Source organism: Schistocerca serialis, chromosome 3, assembly GCF_023864345.2.
Source record: "Schistocerca serialis cubense isolate TAMUIC-IGC-003099 chromosome 3, iqSchSeri2.2, whole genome shotgun sequence".
Lineage (NCBI taxonomy): Eukaryota > Metazoa > Arthropoda > Insecta > Orthoptera > Acrididae > Schistocerca > Schistocerca serialis.
The window spans coordinates 869,803,816-869,829,302 of NC_064640.1; the positions used below are offsets into that span (position 1 = coordinate 869,803,816).

A 25,487-nucleotide genomic window follows, 5' to 3' on the forward strand; every position below is an offset into this window, starting at 1 on the left:
CCTTTAACTTACAGAGCTCATTTACTGACGGATAGGGACCGTCGAACTTTGTGGAGGGTTGTTGTAATAAATCACATGACACCAGAGGAAGGAATCACTCGCGAACTCCAATGTGCTGCAGTCCATCTGGAAAATAACTGTGCGTAGGGAGTCAAGAAGTACAGGGTTCAATGGTCGATCAACACCTCACAATTCACAAACTTCGGAAGCCAGTACTAACAACGCAAACTCTCCATCCCACCCTCTCAGATTTAATGGCAAGGTAGTGGACAGCCCATCAACAACCGATCACAGATCGAGTCTGGAATCAGAAGAAGATATGCTGAAATGTCAAAAAAGAGGGAGAATTGAAACAATGAACGGTCCGAGCTCAAGATTTGCAACATCGAGCACACTTCAGCAGCCACGACGTCGTGGTTATGTGGTCAAGGTGTTGCACAGCAATGGGGGAGATCTGTGTTCAAATCTTCCTTGTGCCCATTTTCTTCTTCACAAAATTATGAATTATCCGTCCGGTCATTGACGTATCTGTTCTTTACATTCAAATTTTTGTACTTTCAACATTGCAGCACAGTCAGCAATCGTGATAATCTAAGAAACTATCAGCCTCTATTGCGGTAATGAAACCAACCTTTACCTAGGTTTCAGCCCAAATAATTGAGCCGTCTTCAGAAGATATAACTGAATCTATCATTTATCTATAAGGGCATGGTCTAGAAATAAAATGTGACTACGCCTATTCAGGCTCTTTTAGTTTTATTTCTAGACCATGCCCTCTTAGACAAATTATAGACTCAGGTATATCTTCTGAAGAAGGCATTACCGCAATCGAGAGTGATAGTCTCTTATATATGACATTCAAATTTGTGTCTGTGTTGATATGTCACGCCCGTTTGCAACAGCTAAGTGTAATGAAGGGACCTTCAGACGTACGTGCCTCCCATTTGTTCTACACAAGTACTACACGTTATGTCATACGTTCCGTTTTGGAAGTTATCAATCTTGAATTCCTTTGTTGTAACATAGTTCACACTCGTTTATTCGTTGTTTTCACTTCTGTGAGAGGTCAATGCGGCATCTCACCTGCTCTCACTATTCATCACATTTACTTGCGACGGTAAAATATTCTTACCACATGACTCATATTCTATAATCAATAGTATGACAATTACCAAGACTACAGAGGGAGAATAGACAAGCCAATGAGCGGACGGAAACTTCATAATTTTGTGGAAAAAAGTTGGGCTTGAGAAAGGTTGGAGCACGCATCTCCGGTTTCGCAGCCCAACACCGTGCCCACATAAGCACGATGGCGTGGTTCTCCGAAGTCGCTCGACATTCAACATCTTGAGCTTGGACCGTTCACTGTTTCTAATTTTGCCGGCTCTAGGCGCTACAGTCTGGAACCGCGCGATCGCTACGGTCGCAGGTTCGAATCCTGCCTCGGACATGGATGTGTGTGATGTCCTTAGGTTAGTTAGGTTTAGACGTTCTAGCGGACTGATGACCTCAGCAGTTAAGTCCCATAGTGCTCAGAGCCATTTGAACCATCTGATTTTGTTTCTAATTTGCTTCTTTTTTCACAATTCAGTACACCTTCTTCCTGTTTCAACGCTTGATCTACGCTCGGTTTTTGACGGGCTATCCACTGGGCCATTTTACGATAAAGTCTGTGGGGATGCGATGGGGAGTTTCCTTTGTAAGCGACGCTTGAGGTGGCGTAAAGAGCAACTCAACTAGACAGTGACTGACTGGAAACGAGTGTTTGGTGTGACAGTCTACATCTACATCTACATCTACATACATACTCCGCAATCCACCATACGGTGCATGGCGGAGGGTACCTCGTACCACAACTAGCATCTTCTCTCCTTGTTCCACTCCCAAACAGAACGAGGGAAAAATGACTGCCTATATGCCTCTGTACGAGCCCTAATCTCTCTTATCTTGTTTTTGTGGTCTTTCCGCGAAATGTAAGTTGGCGGCAGTAAAATTGTACTGCAGTCAGCCTCAAATGCTGGTTCTCTAAACTTCCTCAGTAGTGAATCACGAAAAGAACGCCTCCTTTCCTCTAGAGACTAACACCCGAGTTCCTGAAGCATTTCCATAACACTCGCGTGATGATCAAACCTACCAGTAACAAATCTAGCAGCCTGCCTCTGAAATGATTCTATGTCCTCCCTCAATCCGACCTGATAGGGATCCCAAACGCTCGAGCAGTACTCAAGAATAGGTCGTATTAGTGTCTGTGACCACACGATGGAAGCGTCTGGGTTTGTCGAATGCCTGGAGGATATTACCAGCCATCATGAGTAGTACCATCAGTGAAGTATGGATAACGTGGTTTTAGGGCATGGGGAGGGGGGGGGGGTGTTCCTCGTGCTTAGTGTGCGTTCCACTTTTGTGCTTAAGAAAACGCTTAATGCGCAAAAGTGTGAGAACATTTTACGGCGTTATGTACTGCGTACCGTAGTGGAATAATTCGGAGATGATCGTTCATATCAACATGATACGTCACAGTGTCATGTAGCAGCATATGTAAGTCAATGATTTATGGATAATAACATTCCTGAGATGGGCTGAACCGAATGGAACGCCTTTGGGATGAGTCAGAACGTCGACTTCGCTCCAGACCAAAGCGCCCAACATCAGAACTTTCCCTGGTTACGGCTCTTGTGGAGTAATGGGCTCTACAGACATTCAGACACTACATTAAAAGTATCCTCAGCAGACTTCGAGCAGTCATACAGGCGAAATGTGGACACAACCCATACGAATGTCCGCTAATAGGTGTCCGGATACTTTTGATCAGATAGCGTATTCGTAAATAAGTTTTCTACTGCTGGTTTCCCTAATTCAGAATCAATAGATATAAGAAGTCTTTCGGCCACTGCTGTGCTAGATCCACCCACAACGAATCCTAACGTTCAACCAATATGTGCGCAACAGCACTGTAGCAGCTTCTGTTTCATTTCTCTGTTTTGTACGCAGACTGTTTGTTTGTGGAGGGGTGAGTGATGAAGTAGTTCCATTGCAGCAACTGTCTTGGTCTCCTTTTCGGAAAAGAAGGAAGACGCTCTGTATGTAGTAGAAACATTGGCTCTAGTGTCTGCAGTGAGTGAGAGATGCGTCTCCCTCAGCTATGCTCCTCTCTATGTGCTTTGCTAGGCTTGCTGTTTTCGCTCCCATAGCTCCTCTAAAAGAGCTAATGAAAATTTTTGCAGGCTATACATCTTAAATGAAAGCAGTCACCTTTCTTATCACTTACTCACGTGCGGATATCTCCAACATTTCATATCTCCACAGCATCCCGATGTTCAGATCTCCTGATACGGAATTGGTCATAACTTTCGACTATACGCTTCTGTCGTTATCTGAAACTAGGATCTCTTTTCTACTTCACTTATAATTGCTTTAAAATAATATTAAGATCATTGTTCACCCTGTGGTATTAACCATAGTCTAGCTACCAGCTTTACGTTCCGACTCATGATGAGCCATTAGTGCCGATCGGCTGCCTTATCATCTTCTGGTAAGGGTGCCCATATGCGGCGGGTAACGGTATAAAATGCCTGGGCATTTATTAGTTGGGGTAAATGCTCAGGATCAATGCCTACGAAAATGCCCAAAATTCGAAAATGCTCCGGAATTTATGCTTTTTTAAAGATTAATTGATACGTAGCGCTTATAAAAAAAATCAGGCTGATATTTTGTATTGGAAATGTGTTTTGCAACACTGCTTCTTTAGTGGTTGGGCAACCAAGTTTAAAAACCTCCTTGAGAATTACGAGAGGGTTATTAAGGAAAATAAATTGGACTTTAAAAGGCAACTACTGTTTACGTCTTTAATAACGTCAATTCCTAGGGCAGAATGTAATAAAAATGGAAACTACATTCAAGTTTAACAGTCATTTTTTAAAAATAAAAGTGGGTTATATTAAGTGGCTAGCCTATAGTATTTTTACTTGTACTATACTACTACACAAAAATTTAAAAGATGTTACCAATCAATTTCTTGATTTTCTTAAGTTGAAGAAGAATCATGAAGTTCCGACTCTGCTTCAGATTGTCGTGCATCTGATTCCTCAGTGACTATTGGCTTCCTTTCCAGTTTGTCTTTGCCTGGACTATTCAGTACAGATTTTCCCCTGGGACCAACTGTCTTAGGTCGTGTTCCTGCTCGATTCACCAACTTCCAGTTATAGGCGAGTTGGTTAGTTTTGCACCTCTCTCTATTGTGAGTCTGTTTATTTTTTTTACTATGAATCCATCCAAAAGTGCTAAACGAACACTCTGTAGCAGCAGAAATAACTGGTGCGCCTAGAATGTTTAAGGCACCTTCTCCCAGTTCACAAGTTACTCTTAAACCTCGTCACCACAATAAAGCATTTACACGATGATTTTTGTCTTCCGACTAGTATCGGAATCAAACAATTCCAGCGTCTTGGGCATCAATTCTTTGTTATTAAGTCTTTTTTATGTTAGTGTTCTCATTTTACCTTCACAGCAGCACAGTCATACGAAAGCAGATGCAGAAAGGAGCAGAATAGAAAACTGTAGTCTGTATCAAATGCCTCTACATCTGACAATTAAGCATTTTTTTTAGTTTTTTCAGTGAAAACAGATTAACATTGTAGAATACATTTATCATCAAGAAACACATGCCAGTTGTTTAATACATGCATTAATAATTGCGTTATCAGTACTCATTCTTCAATAATATTCAGAGATTTGACATGGATTATAGAGTGGGTTACATTACAAATCTATGATCTAAGGACAATGATTTTTTAAACTAGCTTATCACTTCAAAGCTGTGAGTGTGTGTGTGTGTGTGTGTGTGTGTGTGTGAGAGAGAGAGAGAGAGAGAGAGAGAGAGAGAGAGAGAGAGAGAGAGATACTGTATGAGTGCTAGAGAGAGAGAGAGAGACCAAAAGTGAAAAGTCCAACTGGTAAAAAGAAAAAGGAAATTATAAATGATAAGCAGCTGTTCATCTAGTTGCAGCTAGATGCGTTCATAGTCTGTCAATTCTAGTTGTGTGACCATACGTCGGAAACCTTTTCCAATGCACTGCCCCTTTATACCTCGTGTACGCGATACTACCGCCGTCTGTATATGTGCATATCGTTATCCCATGACTTTTATCTCGTCATTGTGCAACTAACTTTATACGTCAGATCAGTGATTGTAGGCCCAGTTCCACAAGGCAGTTATCGAAGTAATGACTAGAGATATAGTTTTAGGAGACTCCATCAAGCATAACGTGTAGTGAAGAAGCTTACTCACTACACATATTGGAAACAATATGTATGGAGTCTTATGTGAATTATAATCCTAATTTGTTTATTTATTTATTGTTTCGGATACAATCTGTCGCTGTGTACGAGATACACGGCGTCTCTGCAGCACAATATGGAAGTATTCATCTGTCCACATATCCGATTACTACCATGAGTGAAGTGCTGAGCATAAAATAAATAAATATTTGCAGAACTCTCAATAATTAAACAATAGGATGCACCTCCAAAAATTATGAAAGAAAAATGAGCCTTGCCGATTAATCTACATCACTAAGCGACCAGTATGGTCGGAAAACCGATTGCAGTCAAGAACACATGAATCTTCAAGCATATTTCCCTCGCAGAAGTTCTACATTTCGTCCGAAGGGAAAGAATTACAAATTTATTCCTCGTGAGTGCTTCGTGTATCATACAAGGCATTCGTTGCAGCAGACTAGCTCCAATATTATTCGCTCTCCGCGTCTCGTGAAGAGCTGCAAGTGGATCGTTGGCAGAAGAGGCTGTACCTTGCTTTGCTGCGTTCTGCGAGGCCAGACCGCCGTGGAGCAGCAGCGCCAACCACAGCAGCCGTGCCATCATCTGAAACACACCACACATGCTGTTACCACACTGAAATCCGGACATAGTCCAAACTTTTGGTACCACTTTGTAGCACATCTACACTACTGGCCATTAAAATTGCTACACCAAGAATAAATGCATATGATTAACGGGCATTCATTGGACAAATATATTATACTAGAACTGACATTTCATTACATTTTCACACAATTTGGGTGCATAGATCCTGAGAAATCAGTACCCAGAACAACCACCTCTGGCCGTAATGACGGCCTTGACACGCCTGGGCATTGTGTCAAACAGAGCTTGGATGGCGTGTACAGGTACAGCTGCCCATGCAGCTTCAACACGATACCATAGTTCATCAAGTGACTGGCATATTGTGACGAGCCAGTTGCTCGGCCACCATTGACCAGAGGTTTTCAATGGGTGAGAGATCTGGAGAATGTGCTTGCCAGGGCAGCAGTCGAACATTTACTGTATACAGAAAGGCCCGTACAGGAACTGCAACATGCGGTCATGCATTATCCTGCTGAAATGTAGGGTTTCGCAGGGATCGAATGAAGGATAGAGCCACGGGTCGTAAAACATCTGAAATGAACGTCCACTGTTCAAAGTGTCGTCAATGCGAACAAGAGATGACCTAGACGTGTAATCAATGGCACCCCATAGAATCACGCCGGGTGATACGCCAGTATGGCGATGACGAATACACGCTTCCAATGTGCGTTCACCGCGATGTCGCCAAACACGGATGCGACCATCATGATGCTGTAAAAAGAACCTGGAGTCATCCGAAAAAATAACGTTTTGCCATTCGTGCACCCAGGTTCGTCGCTGAGTGCACCATCGCAGGCGCTCCTGTCTGTGATGCAGCGTCAAGGGTAACCGCAGCCATGGTCTCCGAGCTGATAGTCCATGCTGCTGCAAACGTCGTCGAACTGTTCATCCAATGGTTGTTGTCTTGCAAACGTCCCCATCTGTTGACTCAGGGATCGAGACGTGGCTGTACGATCAGTTACAGCCATGCGGATAAGATGCCTGTCATCTCCACTGCTAGTGATACGAAGCCGTTGAGATCCCGCACGGCGTTCCGTATTACCCTCCTGAACCCACCGATTCCATATTCTGCTAACAGTCATTGGATCCCGACCAACGCGAGCAGCAATATCGCGATACAATAAACCGCAATCGCGATAGGCTACAATCCGACCTTTATCAAAGTCGGAAACGTGATGGTACTCATTTCTCCTCCTTACACGAGGCATCACAACAACGTTTCACCAGGCAACGCCAGTCAACTGCTGTTTATGTATGAGAAATCGGCTAGAAACTTCCCTCGTGTCAGCACGTTGTAGGTGTCGCCTCCGGCGCCAACCTTGTGTGAATGCTCTGAAAAGCTAATCATTTGCATATCACAACATCTTCTTCCTGTCGGTTAAATTCCGCGTCTGTAGCACGTCATCTTCGTGGTGTAGCAATTTTAATGGCCAGTAGTGTATCAAAAATACAGTTTCTAAGAAAATGGATGAACATCATAACCATCTGCTGTCCAAATCAGATTATTTCCTTCGTTTATAAAATAGCCGTTCCTGATATGAAGACCATCAACTCATATGACTCACAGAAGGACACCACATAATCTGAATGGGGAAAGATTACAACAGACGTCGTTTCGCAGTGTTCTATCACGACCCCCGTGCTGCTCTTGCTCTGTGTCACGGACACAGAACTGTATTTCATCTTCATCTATATCTACATGCCGTCCGAAGTGGCCGTGCGGTTAAAGGCGCTGCAGTCTGGAACCGCAAGACCGCTACGGTCGCAGGTTCGAATCCTGCCTCGGGCATGGATGTTTGTGATGTCCTTAGGTTAGTTAGGTTTAACTAGTTCTAAGTTCTAGGGGACTAATGACCTCAGCAGTTGAGTCCCATAGTGCTCAGAGCCATTTGAACCATATCTACATGATTACTCTGCCATTCGGATTTAAGCGCTTGGCAGAGGGTATGCAAAACCACTCTCGGAGGAGAAGATTGGTGAATGAAATTTTGCGAAAAGATCTCGCTGCAGCGAAAAGGGCCTTTGTTTTAATTATTGCAGCCCCAATATGCTTGTCATAGCCATCATACTCTCTCCACTGTTTCGTGATAATACAAAATGAACTGTCCTTCTTGAACTTTTTCGATGACCTCCGGCAATCTACTAACAATCCCATACCGCACCGCAATACTGCAGAAGAGGACGAGCAAGTGTATTGTTGGCAATCTCTTCAGTAGATTTGTTCCAGCGTCTATGCTTTGTACCAATAAAACACAGTATTTGGGTCACATTTCCCACAAAGTTTACTGTGAGATGATTCCTGTTTAAGTCGTTCGTGATTGTAATCCCTACATATACTGATGAATCTACAACCTTCAAATCTGTGTGATTTCTCGTATAGCCGAAATTTTATGGAATCAGACTCAGGAGGCAGAATCCTTTTTCACAGATGGTAAAAACATTGTTGTCAAGCCGAGTAAAGAAACATAAATAGATGTCTAATTTCAATGAAAAGTCTAAGAACATACAGCTTCCTCATTCAGTCCGTCTCCATCAGTGGGAAGCCATTTAAATGGCGCACAGTATTTGTATAGTATAAATGTACATACTGAAAAATCAAGCATTACCTTATGTGTCTTAATCACTTTATCTAGCAGGACCCAAAAAAGCTAATTGTATTGGTTTCAGCACTGTTAGGTCTCTCTTTTGGATTTTGACATTTGGTAAAGCACAGCATACTGGCTTTAATTCTTCTATTTTCATCAAAAATGGTTCAAATGGCTCTAAGCACTATGGGACTTAACATCTGAGGTCATCAGTCCGCTAGAACGTAGAACTACTTAAACCTAACTAATGTAAGGACATCACACACATCCATGCCCGAGGCAGGATTCTAACCTATTTTCGTCTTTCAACAAAAAACGATGCTCTTTGATGTTACCTACTTTTAGTCAGTTATTTCAATGGATTTCTATTTCATGTGCACTTGCAGCCGTTGTCACTTACACTGTCGAGTCTCACATCACCCGTTTTTCGCCAGTGAACCAAACAGCTGAATTTCTGTTGAAAAGGCGGGTTACGAATTCAGTCTCTTGGATTTGAATTAGATTTCAGTCTAAGTCCAAAAGGAAGAATCCAATCCGTGAAAGGTGGAAAACTAGCGTATTTATGCTTTTTCTGCAAAGGCTCTCTCTGTTCTGCTTCGGTGGGAGTATACAGAAAATTGTATGACTCCTTTCGTTTTCATAATAATATGAAAATTTTACTGTTAATTTACCATTTTTTGTTAAATTTGTAAGAGATTGATCATGACACGATGGAACAGCGTGCTACGAAACTTTAAAGGGGCAGGAGAAGGAGAGGGGAATTGCTGCCGCGTGCCTAGGAATGGAAAGCGCAGTAGGAGTGGTATACACTAATGAGCCAAAACATAATGAGCACCTGCTTTATAGCTTGTTTGTCCGTCTTTCGAACGAAATGCATCACTGATTCTGCGTGTCAGGGATCCGACAGTTTGTTGGTAGGTTTGTGTAGGTATGTGGTATTAGATGTTTATGCACAGGTCATGTAGTTCGCGTAAATAATGGGCCGCTGATTTAGGTAAGCGCTGATGTGACCTGATAGCGACCAAGATGGGGTCCATAGGATTTACATAAGGCGGATTTGGTCAGCGAGACATCAACCTGAGTTCACTATAATGCTCCCCAGACCACTGTGGCACGGTTCCGGCTCCGAGACGCGGACAGTTATACTGCTGGAACATGACATCGCCGTCGGGGAAAACATCAAGGATGAAGGGATGCAGGTGGTTCGCAGCTGTCTGCCTGTCTTCTATTACTACCACAGGTCCCATGCAAGCGCAGGAGAACATCTTCCATGGCATAAAACTTCTCCCACCACTGCCCCCGTGGCGCACTGAATGTTTCGAACCGCCATTCACGCCGATGACGGCGTTTGTGGAGACGACAATAGACCTAGTGTAGTAAAAATGTGATTCATCCGAAGAGTCATCACGTTTCCATTGATTGACGTACGAATGCCGATGGTCCCATGCCCACTACAATCGTAATTGACGGTGTCGTTGGGTCAACGTATGAACACATGGAGGTGGTCTGCAGGGGCTCGATGTCCAACAAAGTACGATGAACGGTCTGCTCCGAAACATTTGTGCGTGCACCAGCATTGTGTTCTTTCGGCAGAGATACCACAGATCACTATCTATCCTCCTTTACAGAACAGACAAGCATCCAAACCCCACGCTTGTGAATAGTCGTGGACATCCAACCATTTTGCGCCTTGTGGTAGTTTCACTTCCTTTTACATCTTTTCGTAGATGCTCACGACAGTAGCTGTTGAATATTTGATCAGCTTCGTCGTTTTCGAGATAATCGTTCACAGGCTCTGCGTAATAATAATCTACCTTTTGTCAAGGTTGCTTATCTGAATGAATTCATTTGCAACCCATATCTTCGCTAGGGTGATCTCCTGTCCGTGTATGTTCCCCTTACATACTTTTATTACCGCGTCACGTGCATGCAACGCCACCAGGCGGCATCTAACGTCGCGGTGGACAAAATGGTTCAAATGGCTCTGAGCACTATGGGACTTAACTGCTGTGGTCATCAGTCCCCTAGAACTTAGAACTACTTAAACCTAACTAACCTAAGGACATCACACACATCCATGCCCGAGGCAGGATTCCAACCTGCGACTGTAGCGGTCGCGCGATTTCAGACTGTAGCGCCTAGAACCGCCCGGCCACACCAGGCCGGCCCGTGGTGAGCAGTCGTCATAATGTTTTGGCTGATCAGTGTATGTTACCGCTACTTTATATATGTAATCCTAAGTGTGTTCTGAAAGATGACCTACTGAGGAAGTGACTGTGTTTGAAACACTGGACTCGTATTCAAAAGGAGTGGTGTTCAAATTCTAGCGTGGCCGTCGAGTTACAGATTTACCGTGGATTCCTGTAATTGATCAAGGAGAATGCCACAGTTCTTGGCCTATCCTACCTTGTGCGTTTACTTTCCTCATCGTTATCGTTCATATAGTAAGGATTAATACCGCTACAATGAAAAATATGTATAATACTTGTATTCTTATCTTTAATAAGTATTTAAACAAAGGTCTGAGATTGAGACAACATCCGAGCAGATATAGTTTCAGTTACAGCACACATTCAAAAGTAATATCCGAATTCGCTCAAGCTTTCTGACAAAGCCACACAGTTTCACGGCCATATTTCTTGTATAAATGGTCTCCGGTGAATCTGTTACATAAATCCGGATAAAATGTCAAATTATCAACATTATTTAGCATTTTTTCGCAAGGGAAGCTACTGATAGTAGCAGAGATGACGGGACCCGGCAGATGTGAAAGTTGTCCCTACTGCTCTAGAGAGCATAACTCCAACGATCAAGCGTCAGATGTAAGCTATGGAGAACATATTTCTTGCAATCTCCCTTTGTCACGCTCGCTTCGGTCATTACTTAGTGCGTAATCCCATATCTCTACCAGCACTGTCACCGCAAATTCCTGTTTCCATGGCCTCCTTGATTATCTTTTCCTAGCACTGCGAAATTTGAGCGAGAACAATGACGCTGAGAACGAGGGAACACCTTTGATGCCGAAGCAATATCTAATCATCGAGGAAACATGTATAACTTCGAGCTCTGAGAATTTTCGTCATCTCCCTTTACATCTACTGTACGTTCATTGAACTCTGTTATGTTAACCAAGCATATAATTCAGACAACATGCAGATCTTCTTTGAACTCAGTCATACTTTTAACTGCTGCATTGTACCGATTTCTGAAACAACTCACACACCCAAACTAAAGTATAACTTCAAGTACAGTTCCTCATTTTCAGAATTAAGTGCTGAGGTTTCCTTCAGAACCAATGAGACAGGACTTCGAAATAACTGTGAATGGCAGGAGGGATTCTAATGCAATGAAATTTCTGAATAAATTGATGACCAGATGAATCTGTCTAGGAAGTATGGATTGATCGAATGATACAAATGGCTCTAAGCACTATGGGACTTAACATCTGAGGTCATCAGTCCCCTAGACTTAGAACTACTTAAACCTAACTAACCTAAGGAGAACACACACATTAATGCCCGAGGCAGGATTCGAACTTGCAACCGTAGCAGCAGCGCGGTTCCGGACTGGAGCGCCTAGAACCGCCAGGCCACAGCGGCCGGCATGGATTGGTCAATCCATATAATTATGGAAATATTGTTCTACCCTGAGCAACACAAATTCTTCTTGTTTAAAAAGCGCCGCGCGGGATTAGCCGCGAGGTCTGAGACGCTGCAGTCATGGACTGTGCGGCTGGTCGCGACGGAGGTTCGAGTCTTCCCTCGGGCATGGGTGTGTGTGTTTGTCCTTAGGATAATTTAGGTTAAGTAGTGTGTAAGCTTAGGGACTGATGACCTTAGCACTTGAGTCCCATAAGATTTCACACACATTTGAACATTTTTTGTTTAAAAAGCAAACATGCTTCCGTCAAGTTCGTCTTCGTCAGTGAGTTTATTTATTTTCTGTCAAATAACATGTAAAGATGCCAACGGCCTTGCCGCAGTGGTGACACCGTTTCCCATCAAATCAACAGATTTAAACGATGTCGGGCCTGGCTCGCACTTCGATGGGTCACCTTCCGGGTCTGCCGAGCGCTGTTGGCAAGCGGGGCGCACTCAGCCCTTGTGAGGCCGATTGAGAAGCTACTTGGTTGAGAAGTAGTGGCACCAGTCATAGCGACTGGCAACGGCCAGGGGAGCTGTGTGCTGGCGACATGTCCCTCCGTGCCTGCATCCAGTGACGCCTAAAGGTTGACACGGCGGCCGGTGGTATTCCTGGGCCTTCAAGGCGTGTTTGGACTATGTTAAAAAACATGTCAAGAAATTTTGTATGACAATGTATACAACCTTGAGATTTTATTGTATACACGTATAAAACAGCTAACGGAAAAAATATGTACTTTGGTATCACATACTGATGATTGTGTGATTGTCAGTCATTTTCAGTGCAACTGATATTTTGCTCCACTTTATCATCTCCAATTAATCAGGACCTTTCAACATTATGTTAGGTATGTTTGCCAAATTGTTAGGCTTAAAATGAAACTATGAAAAATGGGAGAAAGCGGTAGTTAATTTTTAAGACAAAGATTTTTGTTAAGATACGTAACATAATACCGAAAAATTCCGGTTAATTGCAGATTACAAACTGGAGGAAGAGGTGCACCTATAGTGCAAATGTCAGAGAGCCAATAAGCATCAGAATGTGACATTAAGGTAAATATTCTTCCTGTTAATAATGTTATAAATGTAGTGACCGTAATCTGAAACTTGTATATATTATCATGCAAAATTTATTTACATGTTATTTGACAGAAAATAACTGAATCCACTGACGATGATGAAACCTCACCGAAACGTGTCTGGGAGCTAAACAAGAAGAATTTGTGTTTGCTCATGGCAGAACCGTCTTTCCGTTATCATGTATTAGGAAGTAAACAGGAACTGAAAGAGACCCTCAACATTATGGTGCATAAATTGGTCGATATATTTTTGGCAAATTTTAAAATTCGTTCACATGTATTTACAGTTGTTTAATAGGTCTTACTTGCCACCCATAGTCACGTCATTTGAGATGAAGTACTCCATCGCAACTGAACGACACTTGCAATTGGTTTACTTGTCATAGTTAGTTTTTGTTAGTATATCAAACTCTCCTATTTACTTTCGAAAAACACTGACAAATTGCAAAGGATTACTCAGCTGTGGTACAGATACAGGTTTAGCTTAGATCTAATTTAATGTGAAGTGAGAACTTATATAATATACCCAGCAGCAGACTAGCAGCAGTGGAAACTCTTGTGATGTAAATCAAGACTGATGTATCGCTTAACACGTTTACGCCGGCGCTGCGCATTGTGTTTCTTGTTGTGGGGCGGCAGGCGTATTCGTGTTTTTTTTTTTTTTTTTTCACCTGGCGGCTCTGCTTTCCCTTTTTCTCGCAGTGGGGCAGCGGTCGCATTCAGACACCCTAGCTGTTATTTTAATATATCGGACTTTTATTTTTAACACGAGAGATAGCTCAAAATAATTTTACGCTAAATTAATCACATTTGTTCAGGAAGATCTCTCGTTGAAGGGTCGCACAAAATTGTATACAGAGCTGTTCGCTGCGCCTGGTACATAGGCAATATATCAGACGTTTTTGTGTTGCTGGCAGCATAACTGGTAGAGGTGAGTGTGATTCACTGGCGGTACACGCAGTCGGATGGGAGGAACCGGTGGTACACCCCAGAGTGAACTTGTTGAAACAGAAACCGCTTAGCTGAGCGAAGTTGAAGTTTACGTTTCAATGCTGTTGCATAGGTCACTTACTCATGGTTCTTAATGTAAGTGACATGCTCATACAGCATGCGATAAGACCTCTAACGTTCTCAATATACATAGATGTTTTACCATATGGACTCTATAGCACTATGAGGTTGTTCTATGACGATACCGTTAGGTACAGGAAAGTATCGTTGTCGGACGATCATCAGAAAATACAGAAAAACATGGACAAAGTTTCCACTTGGTGCAATGAATGATAGCTCCCTTTAAACGTGAATAAATGCTAGATAATGCCTGTAACAAAGAGAAAGATGTGTGCGGTACTTTATTGCAAGATTACTGGTGAACATCTTGAGCCAGCCGCATAGTATAGGTATTCAGGGCAAACACTAAGAAGTGACATCAAACGGACGATCACGTATAATTCCTGTTAGGGAAAACGAATGGAAAACTTCGATTTGTTGTAAGGGTTCTAGGACATTGTCATCCATCTTACAAGGAAATAGCGTAAAAGACGCTAGTGTGACTAATAGCAGAGTATCGTTCCCAAGTTCGAGTCCTTAGTAACTTGGCACGACAGCGCTCACTGAATGAGTTCACAGCTGCGCTGTTAGGATCACAACAGGCCATTATACCCCACACGAGAGTGCAGAAGAAATGTTTGGGAACTTTAATGGGAATCCTTGGAAGAAAGACGACGTCGTTGTCTTCAAAGAGTGTTGCGTAAATTTATAGAAGCTATTTATATGTGAAGAAGACTATGCGACCGTCATGCTGTCACCACTTACATCTAGCGTAGAGATCATCGCAAATCGAGAAGAGAGAATGGGGCACGTACAGAGGCGTGTAGACACTCATTTTTCCCTCACAAAATACGTGACTGAAATATGATAGAAAATCAGTACTATTAGTACGATGTAACCCGCGCCATGCGCTATACAGTTGCTTGCGGAGTATATACGTTTTAACGGGTATAAGTGGAGGTATTTTTATGTGTAGTGCCTTAATACGTACACACATCACTATGTTGGTTGTTTTTTCTCTGCGTCGAACAGTCTTCCCACAAACACGTCACAAACTTTACAATCCGATGTTTTCTGTATGGCCGTAACTACACCTAAGTGGAATACACCTATCGATGTAGACTAACCGTTTTGTGTCCAGCCGCAGTGGTGGCCGAGCGGTTCTAGGCGCTTCAGTCCGGAACCACGCGGCTGCCACGGTCGCAGGTTCGAATCCTGCCTCGGGCATGGACGTGTTTGATGTCCTTAGATTAGTTAGGTTTAAGTAGTTCTAAGTTTAGGGGACTGATGATCTCAGCTGTTAAGTCCGATAGTGCTTAGAGCCATTTCGTTTTGTGTCCAAGTGTCCAAAGTTCAACACCTGACTCGCCTCCCAGGGGAAAATAAGCATTAATGGCTTTCTCTTGCCACATGTACTAACCAAACTAAAAACATACTACTCCTAATAACTATAATTATTAGTCTACAAATGAAATAAATACTGATGTAATGTTGATCAGTACACCAACCTCAGTCCTCAATAGAAATATCTGCATTTATACCCGCTGTACCCTGTATAGGTAGATGTGAGAATTAGACGTGGAGCGATTAGGAACTCGTGTTATTGATATGACGTACATTTAGCATAAACGACTCACCCATCTGCTTAAAGATACCGTTTACAAGTCATAACTGGTTGCCATCTGAACCTCTTAGTAATAGTAATATCATAAGGCACGCATACTAATGCCTTTCCACGACACTAACAGTTTCTTTATCTGCATATTGGCACCAAAATGTGGTTTCAGCACACAGTTTGTGATTGAATGAAAGATTTGAACCACTGGAAAGTATGCGTGCGGCATGAATCAATGGAAATTATCAGTGACTCTTGTAGGTAACACACAGTACGAGGGACGTGGTAATGACTGCACTCTTGAGTGTGGACAGTAAAATATTTGACGAAGTCGCCAACGTGATCATTTACCGTTAACTTCTCCAATGTAGCTTTGATTACCATATTAAATTCTCTTATCTATAAACCACCACAAATTGTGACAATGTCGGTACGTTATTTATGTTGCTGTGTGCTTCCACGGTTTAGCTTAGTTCCCGTGCAGTGTCTGTGAACACACATTGCATGTTAAGAATATCTCGTATTACAAATTAATGAAATACTGAAAGAAAAGTGAACTGTTACACTGTAACATTCTGTCAACATCTTGGGTACCAGAGACAGCGTATGTAGTATCGTGATATTCTCTACAAAGCACCAGAATTCAGTCGATGATTGTATCTTTGGAGCAGAACAGTGCGGCGGATGATCACCACAACAACAATAGGTTCGCGTTGCAGCAGTCACAGCAGTCATTGGAAAGTGCTAAAACCTACGATACGCAAGGCGCAAATCATTATAAACAGTCCTGGTAAGTTAAAGGCAGCGAGCGTGGAGTGACAGACAGTGATAGCGAGAGTGAATTCTCGTTCTGCTACGCAAGTGAATCTTCATAAACGCGCTTTGGGACTACTTAGCCGCAGTTGCAGTTGTGTTAATTGCGCAATTAAAGTGACTTATACGTTTGATTAAACTGAACGTCACATTGCATCTCTCAATCCTGGCATTCCACAAATGTAAGGGACTGTAATTAGCATGAGGACCTCGCAAGCACAAGTGCAGTTGAACAAATATTCGGAAGGAGATGGACAGTCACGTTTCTGAAACGATCTAGGAAAACTGCAAAAAACTATAATCTAAGTGGCCAGTTGTTATACGTCAGAATAATAATGGCATATCATTCTCTCCTAGATCAACCATCGAGTCACATCGATTATTTTTAGATATTTATTAATATTAGTCCCAACGGCCTTGCCCCGTGATAACACCGGTTCCAGTCAGATCAACTAAGTTAAGTGCTGCCGGGCTGGGCTAGCACCTGGACGGGTGACCATCCGGTCTGCCGAGCGCTGTTGGCAAGCGGGGTGTACTGAGCCCTTGTGAGGCAAACTGAGGCGCTACCTGCTTGAAAAGTAGCGGCCCCGGTCTCGTAAACTGACATGCGGCTGGGAGAGCGGTGTGCTGACCACATGCCCCTCCATATCCTCATCCAGTGACGCCCGTTGGCTGAGGATGGCACGGCGGCCGGTCGGTACCGTTGGGCCTTCATAGCCTGTTCGAGCCCAGTTTAGCTTAGTTTTTTTTTATTTATTGGTATTAGCACCCATTATGTTGTCCTGGGCGGTGACTGTTCATCAGAGAAATTGACATCGTCAGTAATGCACCACAGAAATGTCAAAGGACCGATATTGTTATCTCTCAATACATATAAAAACGATCTGGCGGATAGAGCGAGCAGCACTCTGAGACTGTTTGCTGATGACGATGTAGTGTACGGCAAAGTGTCATCACTGAGTGATTGTAGGACGATATGGGATGACTTGGTAAGAATGTCTGTTTCGGGTGATGGACCGTAGCTTGCTCTAAATGTGGAAAAATGTAAGTTATGCCGATGACTTAGAAAAAAAAATCCTGCAAATTTCGATTACATTATAGTAGTGTGCTGTACTGTCGCGGTTAAATACCCTACATAACGTTGCAAAATGACATGAATTGGAGTGAGCGTGTAAGGCCAGTTGTGGGAAAGATGTATGCTCAACCTCGGTTTACTGTGAAGATTTCAGGAAACCGTCGCTCATCTATGAAAACATCTGCGTTTTGCGACCCATTCTTGAGTACTGCCCGAGTGTTTTAGATCCCCACCAGGTTGGATTAAAAGAAGATATCGAAGCAATTCATAGCCTAGGTGCAAGATTTGTTATCGTTAGGTACGATCAACATACGAACATAGCGGTCATGTTCTGTGAACTCAAGTGGGAATTCTGTTAGAGAAGGAGATGTTCTTTTCACGAAACATTACTGACGAAAGTTTAGATAGCTGGCATTCGCGGCACACTACAAAACGATTCTGCTTCGATCACCGAGCATCGCGCATGAGGACCTCGAAGGGCCAGAACATTATGACAACCTACCTAAGAGCCCGTATGTCCACCTTAGACCCTGAAACAGCGACAACGCATTTTAGCATGGAAGCAACGAGGTGCTGGTAGAACCCTGGAGGGAGCTGGTACCACATCTGCACTCAAGTCACGTAATTCCCGATAATTACGGAGAGCTCCGAAGCTACGTTCAGTCCTACCCCACATGTGTTCGATCGGGTTCAGATCTGGCAAGTTGGGGGGCCAGCACATCAATTGGAATGCACCACTGTGTTCCTCGAACCACTCCATCACACTCCTGGCCTTAAGACATGGTACATCATCTTATTGTTATCTTGTTGAAAAACTCCACTGCAGACGAGAAACGTGATCGTCACGAAGGGGTGTTCGTCGTCTGCAACCAGTATACAATACTCCTTGGCCATCATGGTGCCTTGCACGAGCTCCACTGGACCCATGGAGGCTCACATGAATGTTCCCCATAGCATAATAGAGCCGCCGCCAGCTCGTCTCTGTCTCGCAGTACGGGTATCAATTAGCTGTTCCCCTGGAAGACGACGGATTCGGGCCCTCCCATCGTCATGATGACGAAGGTATCGGGATTCATCAGACCATGAAATGCTTTGTCACTGTGTCAACGTACAGTGCCGATGGTGACGTGCCCATTTCAGTTGTAGTTGCCGATGTCGTGATGTTAACGTTGGCACATGCATTTGTCTTCGGCTGCGGAGGCCCATCGTTAGGAGTGTTCGGTGCACTGTGTGTTCAGACACACTTGTAATTTGCCCAGCATTAAAGTCTGATGTTAGTTCTGCCCCAGTTCGCTGCCTGTCCTGTTTCATCAGTCTGCCCAGCTCACGACGTCCGACATCTGCAATGAGGAGTGTCCGCCCAACCCGACGACGTCTGGACATTGTTTCACCACATGTTGAAGACACTCACCACAGCCCTCCTCCAGCACCCAAAATGTCGAGCAGTTTCCGAAATGCTCGTGCCGAGCCTCCAGCCATCACAATCTGCCCCTGGTCAAACTCAAATAGATCGCGCGACTTCCCCATTCTACATATGGACAGCTCGCTCACTGATACTACATGTACTGTGCGTGTGTCTGACTAGCAAACATTCCTCACCAGGTGACGCTGCTATCGCTTGGATGAGTTTACATCGTAGTACGTCGCTGGTCATAATGTCCTGTGTAGAGAGTCGTCCCTCCCTCACTCAGTTTGCGAGTGGAACCGGAAAGGAAATGGCTAGCAGTTTTACAAAGTGCCTTCCGCCATGCACCGTACGGTAGTTTGCGGAGTATGTATGTAAATGTAGGAGGAGCTTATCTCTCTGTGTCAGTGTGCTTATTGCCACATGGCATCACGCGAACAAAGTCTCTGTTCTCCTGGAATTTGAACCAGGACGCTTCCGCCTGTAGCTAGACACTAAAGCTGGAGACAGGGTCAACGTCTAAGGGTCACTGGTGGCAGGCGACTCAGTCATTGTCCGCTAGAACCCGTCTTCCACGTGCCACTTCTGCTGCCGTTGGCGCATGACCTTCCACCAGCGCCTTCTGTGTGGCTACTACTACTACAACAGGACGCACATCTGGTGAACCACAAACAGGTCCTCGAAGAATGATAACAGCTGCCTGAGAGAGAGATGTCTTTTCTGCCGTGTCATCATGTCGGCACACTCACCTGCTGTGGTCCATAAACACAAATCTGTTAACTTTGGCTCTCGTCGTATCATCCTCAACCACAGTTGCGCTATACCAAAAATACTGTACTGTAGTTTTGGTATACTACATAAATGACGTAGTAAATTACGGGTAGTATTGGTTGCATAGGTAGAGGAAGAAGCACAAATGAATGTGTCAGAGGAACTGGGAACCGACTATTTCTCTTTGCTTTTTGAACATTTATTTCTTTGTTTTACACACAATTAGAAGCTCACACTGTGCAGAGTCCGTCCGTGGTGTATTTATATCCTTACAAGATATAAATTTCATTCTATAAGTAACAAACATTAGTCGATCGCGTAAGTTATGCACTTTGATGTAACGAAAGCAACTGCTTTTCGTGTAAGTAGAATTAACAAGCACAAACATAAAAAATCTATATAATTATCGTTGTTATTTTTTACTCAATTGTACGTTCTTCATCGTGATTTCCTGTTATTACTGATAAGTGTGAAAGTTGTTTGTAAATAACAGAAACAAGTTTTATATAACCTCGACGAAGTACTGAAGTGATGTTTGATATATTTTTGTTTTGGTTCTTTTTTTTTTAATTTTACGTTTTCTGCCAGTACTGCGTCTTCTAGAGCAATATGATAAATGTGTACTTTTTTATTTTTACTACAATGTCCGTCTGTTTCATGTAACAAATCAACAAATTTCGAATAAAACCTGAACTAAACATTGACAATTTAAATTTTTGCCGTAAGTACTGTTTATTTTTAAGTACCAGGCAGACTACGTAGAACAAAGATGTTCCGCAGGTTACTCAGCACTTTATATATCCTCACTCAGCTCCTAGACGGTTCACCGCTTCAGGTTTCTAGGAGAATGTAATGAGGCATCGATGGCATACGTAGACAGAGAGATCGAAATGAGGTAACCCCCGCTACATATACAACACACCCAATACGCCGGTAATATAGTTACGATCTTAACTGTCCAGGACTACTAGGACAACTGCCGTACGATGGTTTTACAACTCTACCCTAAAGTATCGATGCCTGAAATCATCAGACACACAGTCCGTGGAGAAATAATTTTAATATTTTTACATGCTTGTTATTGCGTACAAGAGGCCATGGATCAATAATTTGAGTGTTTCCAAGAATAATGCGAATAATTCAAAGAAATAATTAATTTCCGTTTAATTATGAATCTTTAATATAGTTACTTGTTAAAAGATCGCCTAATTAATAAATAGTACACTTTTTATTGATTCTCAGAGAATCATCCCTCGTCCCCGACTACACTTTATAAACTGTTGTCTGTACACTCATGACTGAATTCTTCGCACATTCTCCCATACTTAATCAATTTTTAATCGATGAATGATTAGACGAAACTATATCTGTCAATCACTGGAAAACGTCGAGGATTGTAATTAACGTACAGGGAAGGTAAGCTGATAGTAAAAGTTGTTGGTTGTCCTTACAGTTTAAATTACGTAATCAACTATCACAGCTAAGTCCCGTATTTCACAAAAAGTTTCAAACGATACATGAAATTTCGCATCCTCCGTCACACTTTAGTAACGGGTGAATGCGAGCAGTGAATTGAATAGTTAATGAATTAATGGGACGAACAATTTTAGTAGCAGCCGCACTTCACCGAGTAGTGACTTTTAATGAGGAGATACAGTCTCGGTCCACCCAGTAGGGCCCACTTCTTGCGACAGGAGTGAACCTACACAAAACGAATCTAATCTCAATCTAGAGACGGTGGCATTTCTAAGTAGAACGGATGTTTCTGGTCAAATATATAGTGCTTTACAAAAATATCTTACGTAACGTGCGATGCTGTTGTGTCATTAAACACGGCGGCTCTAAGGGAAACCACGTTCCATTTTAACTTCTTGTCGATATCTTCATCATTATCTTCCTCCAGCTATTAGGCCTCTTGACTTGTTACGATCTCGTCGAGTTCTCCTGTCTTCTTTTCATTGGTCGACCTATAGATCTTACACTATTGGAGTGGTAATGTAGCATGGACTTTGGGATCCTCTTTGGGCTCAGTCGTTGTAGATGTATTCCCCAGCTATTTTGATAATTTTGAATATAATAGGTGATGGGTGCCATTTTAAGTTTCTTCAGCACATCTTCATTCCTTTTGTGATCCTGTTTGTTCTAACCAACTGTTCGTCTCAAGAATTTCATTTCACAGTCTGTTAGTCTTTTAGCGTCTTTTGCCTTTACTGTCTAGGCTTCACTTCACTGTCCTTGCACAGTACAGGTGTTGCTAAGGTACTATAAAGGCGTATTCTGGTATGATTCTAGATTAGGGAAGGTTTCATCACATTATTTATTACTCCCATTGATTTGGTATACCTGGTGGCTGTTTCGGGGGCCAATTTCTTCCAGAAAGGATAGTTTATAACTTAAATATGTGAATGTGTTCGCTCTTTCTAGGACTTTATTTGCCAAAAAGATCTTTCTTTGTACTGGGTATTTTCCGCAGAAGGCCACTGTTTTTGTTTTTCTGGAGTTGGTGTCCATGCTGTGTTTCTCGGATGTAATCTGTAAAATGCGTAAAGAACGCTGCAAGTCAGCCTCTGAAGATGCTACAAGTGCTAAATCACCTCCAAAAGGTGAGTCATTAAGCTCTGTGTTTCTGCTGACTTTAATGAGGGCATATATTCTGTCCCACTCTGATAATTTGTCCTATTCCTTGACACAGATAAAAATGTTCTATAAATTTTGTATGTATTACCGATAAGTTGCTATGGAACGTGATCATCTGTCAGAATTGTAATTATTTGTTTCTGTTGCCATTTATGTGGTTTACTTTCACATTCTCTTTAATCTAAGTGTTCAGATTTTTTATTATTTTGAACGTTTGTGGTTCGGGTTCGTAAATACCGTGTTCTAAATGGGCAACAAATGCTTCCCAACTCTTTATGTGTTTTCTGCGTGTTTCTCTTTTCGCGATTGCGCTCCTCCTATGATATATTATTTTATCTCCCTGTTTCCTTATTGAGAGATATTTCTCAAATGCTTCTCGTTTATTCTTTACAGCCTATTCGGCATTATCATCCCATTTTCTCAGTACTTTCTTCCTATGCCATTTTGGTTTTCTGCCAAGGCTCTGACAGGCAGCTTCTCTTGGAATGTATTTGAGATCATTCCATTCTTCCTTTGAGATTTGTTTTATAGGTGGTATTCTCACTAGCTCACCAAGTCGTATTTGCCGGCCGATGTGGCCGAGCGGTTCTAGGCGCTTCAGTCTGGAACCGCGCTACCGCTACGGTCGCAGATTCGAATCCTGCCTCGGGCATGGATGTTTGTGATGTCGTTAGGTTAGTTAGGTTTAAGTAGATCTAAGTTCTATGGGACTGATGACCTCAGATGTTAAGTCCCATAGTGCTCAGAGCCATTTTTGAAGTCGTATTTGGTATAACCAAAGTATATCGGGATTACGTGGAAGACAAGTTCTTTATAGATTGTACAGCGTTTTCGCCATCTTGGTCTTATTCGTATGGGGCTTACTAGGAAGAAGTGATCAGAGTGAATTTCAGAACCTCGAAACATTCTTACATCCAATACCACACCAACCACTTTGTTACTGCAAAGAATATAATCTATCACTGATCTGAGTTCCCTAGCTTCCCAAGTGAATTTGTGGCTAATTAAATGTTTGAATACTATGTTCATAATTCTGAGCCGGTTAAATAAAGCAATATCAATTAATCTGTAACCATTACTATTGCGTGTTTCTTCCCCGTGAGGGCCTGCATACTGCTCAGTTTTGGTTTCACGTACACGAGCGTTAAATTCCCACTTTCACTACGATCGTATCTGACTTGCTGATCATTAAAACATTAAAAGTAATAATTATGTTGAGGGTACCGCAGTTACAGAAATTGTCAAGACGTCTGCTCGAATATTTTCATGGGACGTCTTTCACTTGATGTTGTGCTAACTGCTTCGTATTAGCAAATTTTTAAACAGAGTCACTCTTCATATCTCATGTATAGGCTATAACTCTGTTAAAATAGCTGATTAATACAGCACCGTGGGAGAGCTTTGAACAAAAAAGACGTATGGTATTGTGTGCACTGGGAACCATCAGCCCTTTAGGGTAAAGTTATTTCATCAGTTCTTCTGGTAACCTCTGCAATTCGTGGAGGGAGAACTACTGTTTAACAGAACTGATTAAGCAAGTTTAAATCGAATTGGTGCTACGCCCAGATGTAATTTGTGTAGTAGACCGCAGTATTGTACCAGACTTGATGAAACGGTTTAAGCAAATTCGAAGTGAATGAGTACATTTCCCAACATTGCAAGGTAAGATAATGAGTTACACAGTGACAAGTTTCAGTGAAATGATTAAGCAAGTTCAAATCAAATATAAAACTTCTTCAGCAGTACTTAGTATTCTGCTGCTTTATAAGGCATGATATTCCTCGGAGGAGGCGTCTATATAAACGGACATTTTCAACATTAAGAGAAACTAGGGTTGATTTAAAAAATAATCGCTCCGGGAAAAATGCAACTACCGGCTTTAAGGAGGAGTCTGTTACGGGAATCAAAGAAGCGGTACGGTTTGGAGGAGCCCAACTTTTTTTCTTGTAGTACACACTTTGTCCAGAGGCGAGAATTCCTGGCTTGGATAAATGACGTAATAGGCGAACGTTAATCGTGACGGGTAACACAGAGAACCCCGTAATGTGACAGTTTAGGGGAGGCATTCGTTATGTGCCCACTTCCACCAGAATCTGACTACTTGATGCTGATGAAATCCACCCTGTCTCGAACTGCCAAAGAGACATAAACAAGGTTTACACAGTTGCGGCGAGAAAACCAATGATCAATTTGTGAACCCACATTATGCCATCGTGCTTAGCAGTTTCCTCTTTTGAATCAAAAGTTAAGTAGTAAGTGACACAAGAATGAAGTTGTTGCGCCCAAATAAAGGGGATCCCTGGAGCTGGAAGATGTCAGCTGCACATGCACAATGTGATCAAAAGTATCCGGACACCCCAAAAACATACGTTTTTCATATTAGGTGGATTGTGCTGCCACCTACTGCCAGGTACTCCATATCAGCGACCTCAGTAGTCATTAGACATCGTGAGAGAGCAGAATGGGGCACTCCGCGGAACTCACGGACTTCGAACGTGGTCAGGTGACAGGGTGTCACTTGCGTCATACGTCTGTACGCGAGATTTCCGCACTCCTAAACATCCCTAGGTCCACTGTTTCCGAAGTAGTGAAGTGGAAACGTGAAGGGACACGTACAGCACTACAGCGTACAGGCCGACCTCGTCTGTTGACTGACAGAGACCGCCAACGGTTGAAGATGTTCGTAAAGTGTAATAGACAGACATTTATCCAAGCCATCACACAAGAATTCGAAACTGTATCAGGACCCACTACAGGTACTATGACAGTTAGGCAGGAGGTGAGGAAACATGGATTTCATGGACGTCCGGCTGCTCATTAGCCATACATCACGCCGGTAAATGCCAAACGACGCCTCGCTTGGTGTAAGGAGCGTAAACATTGGACGACTGAAC

The 25,487-nt window shown here is 42.8% G+C and overlaps 1 protein-coding gene across 1 annotated transcript in view; it reads right to left on the reverse strand.

Moving 5' to 3' along the window:
* Positions 1-25,487, reverse strand: part of LOC126471280 (serine protease filzig) — a 151,443-nt gene that overhangs the window by 57,287 nt on the left and 68,669 nt on the right. The window contains exon 2 of the mRNA XM_050099399.1: positions 5,808-5,880. Within this exon, the coding sequence (XP_049955356.1) occupies positions 5,808-5,880 (73 nt within the window). The remainder of the gene's footprint in view (positions 1-5,807; positions 5,881-25,487) is intronic.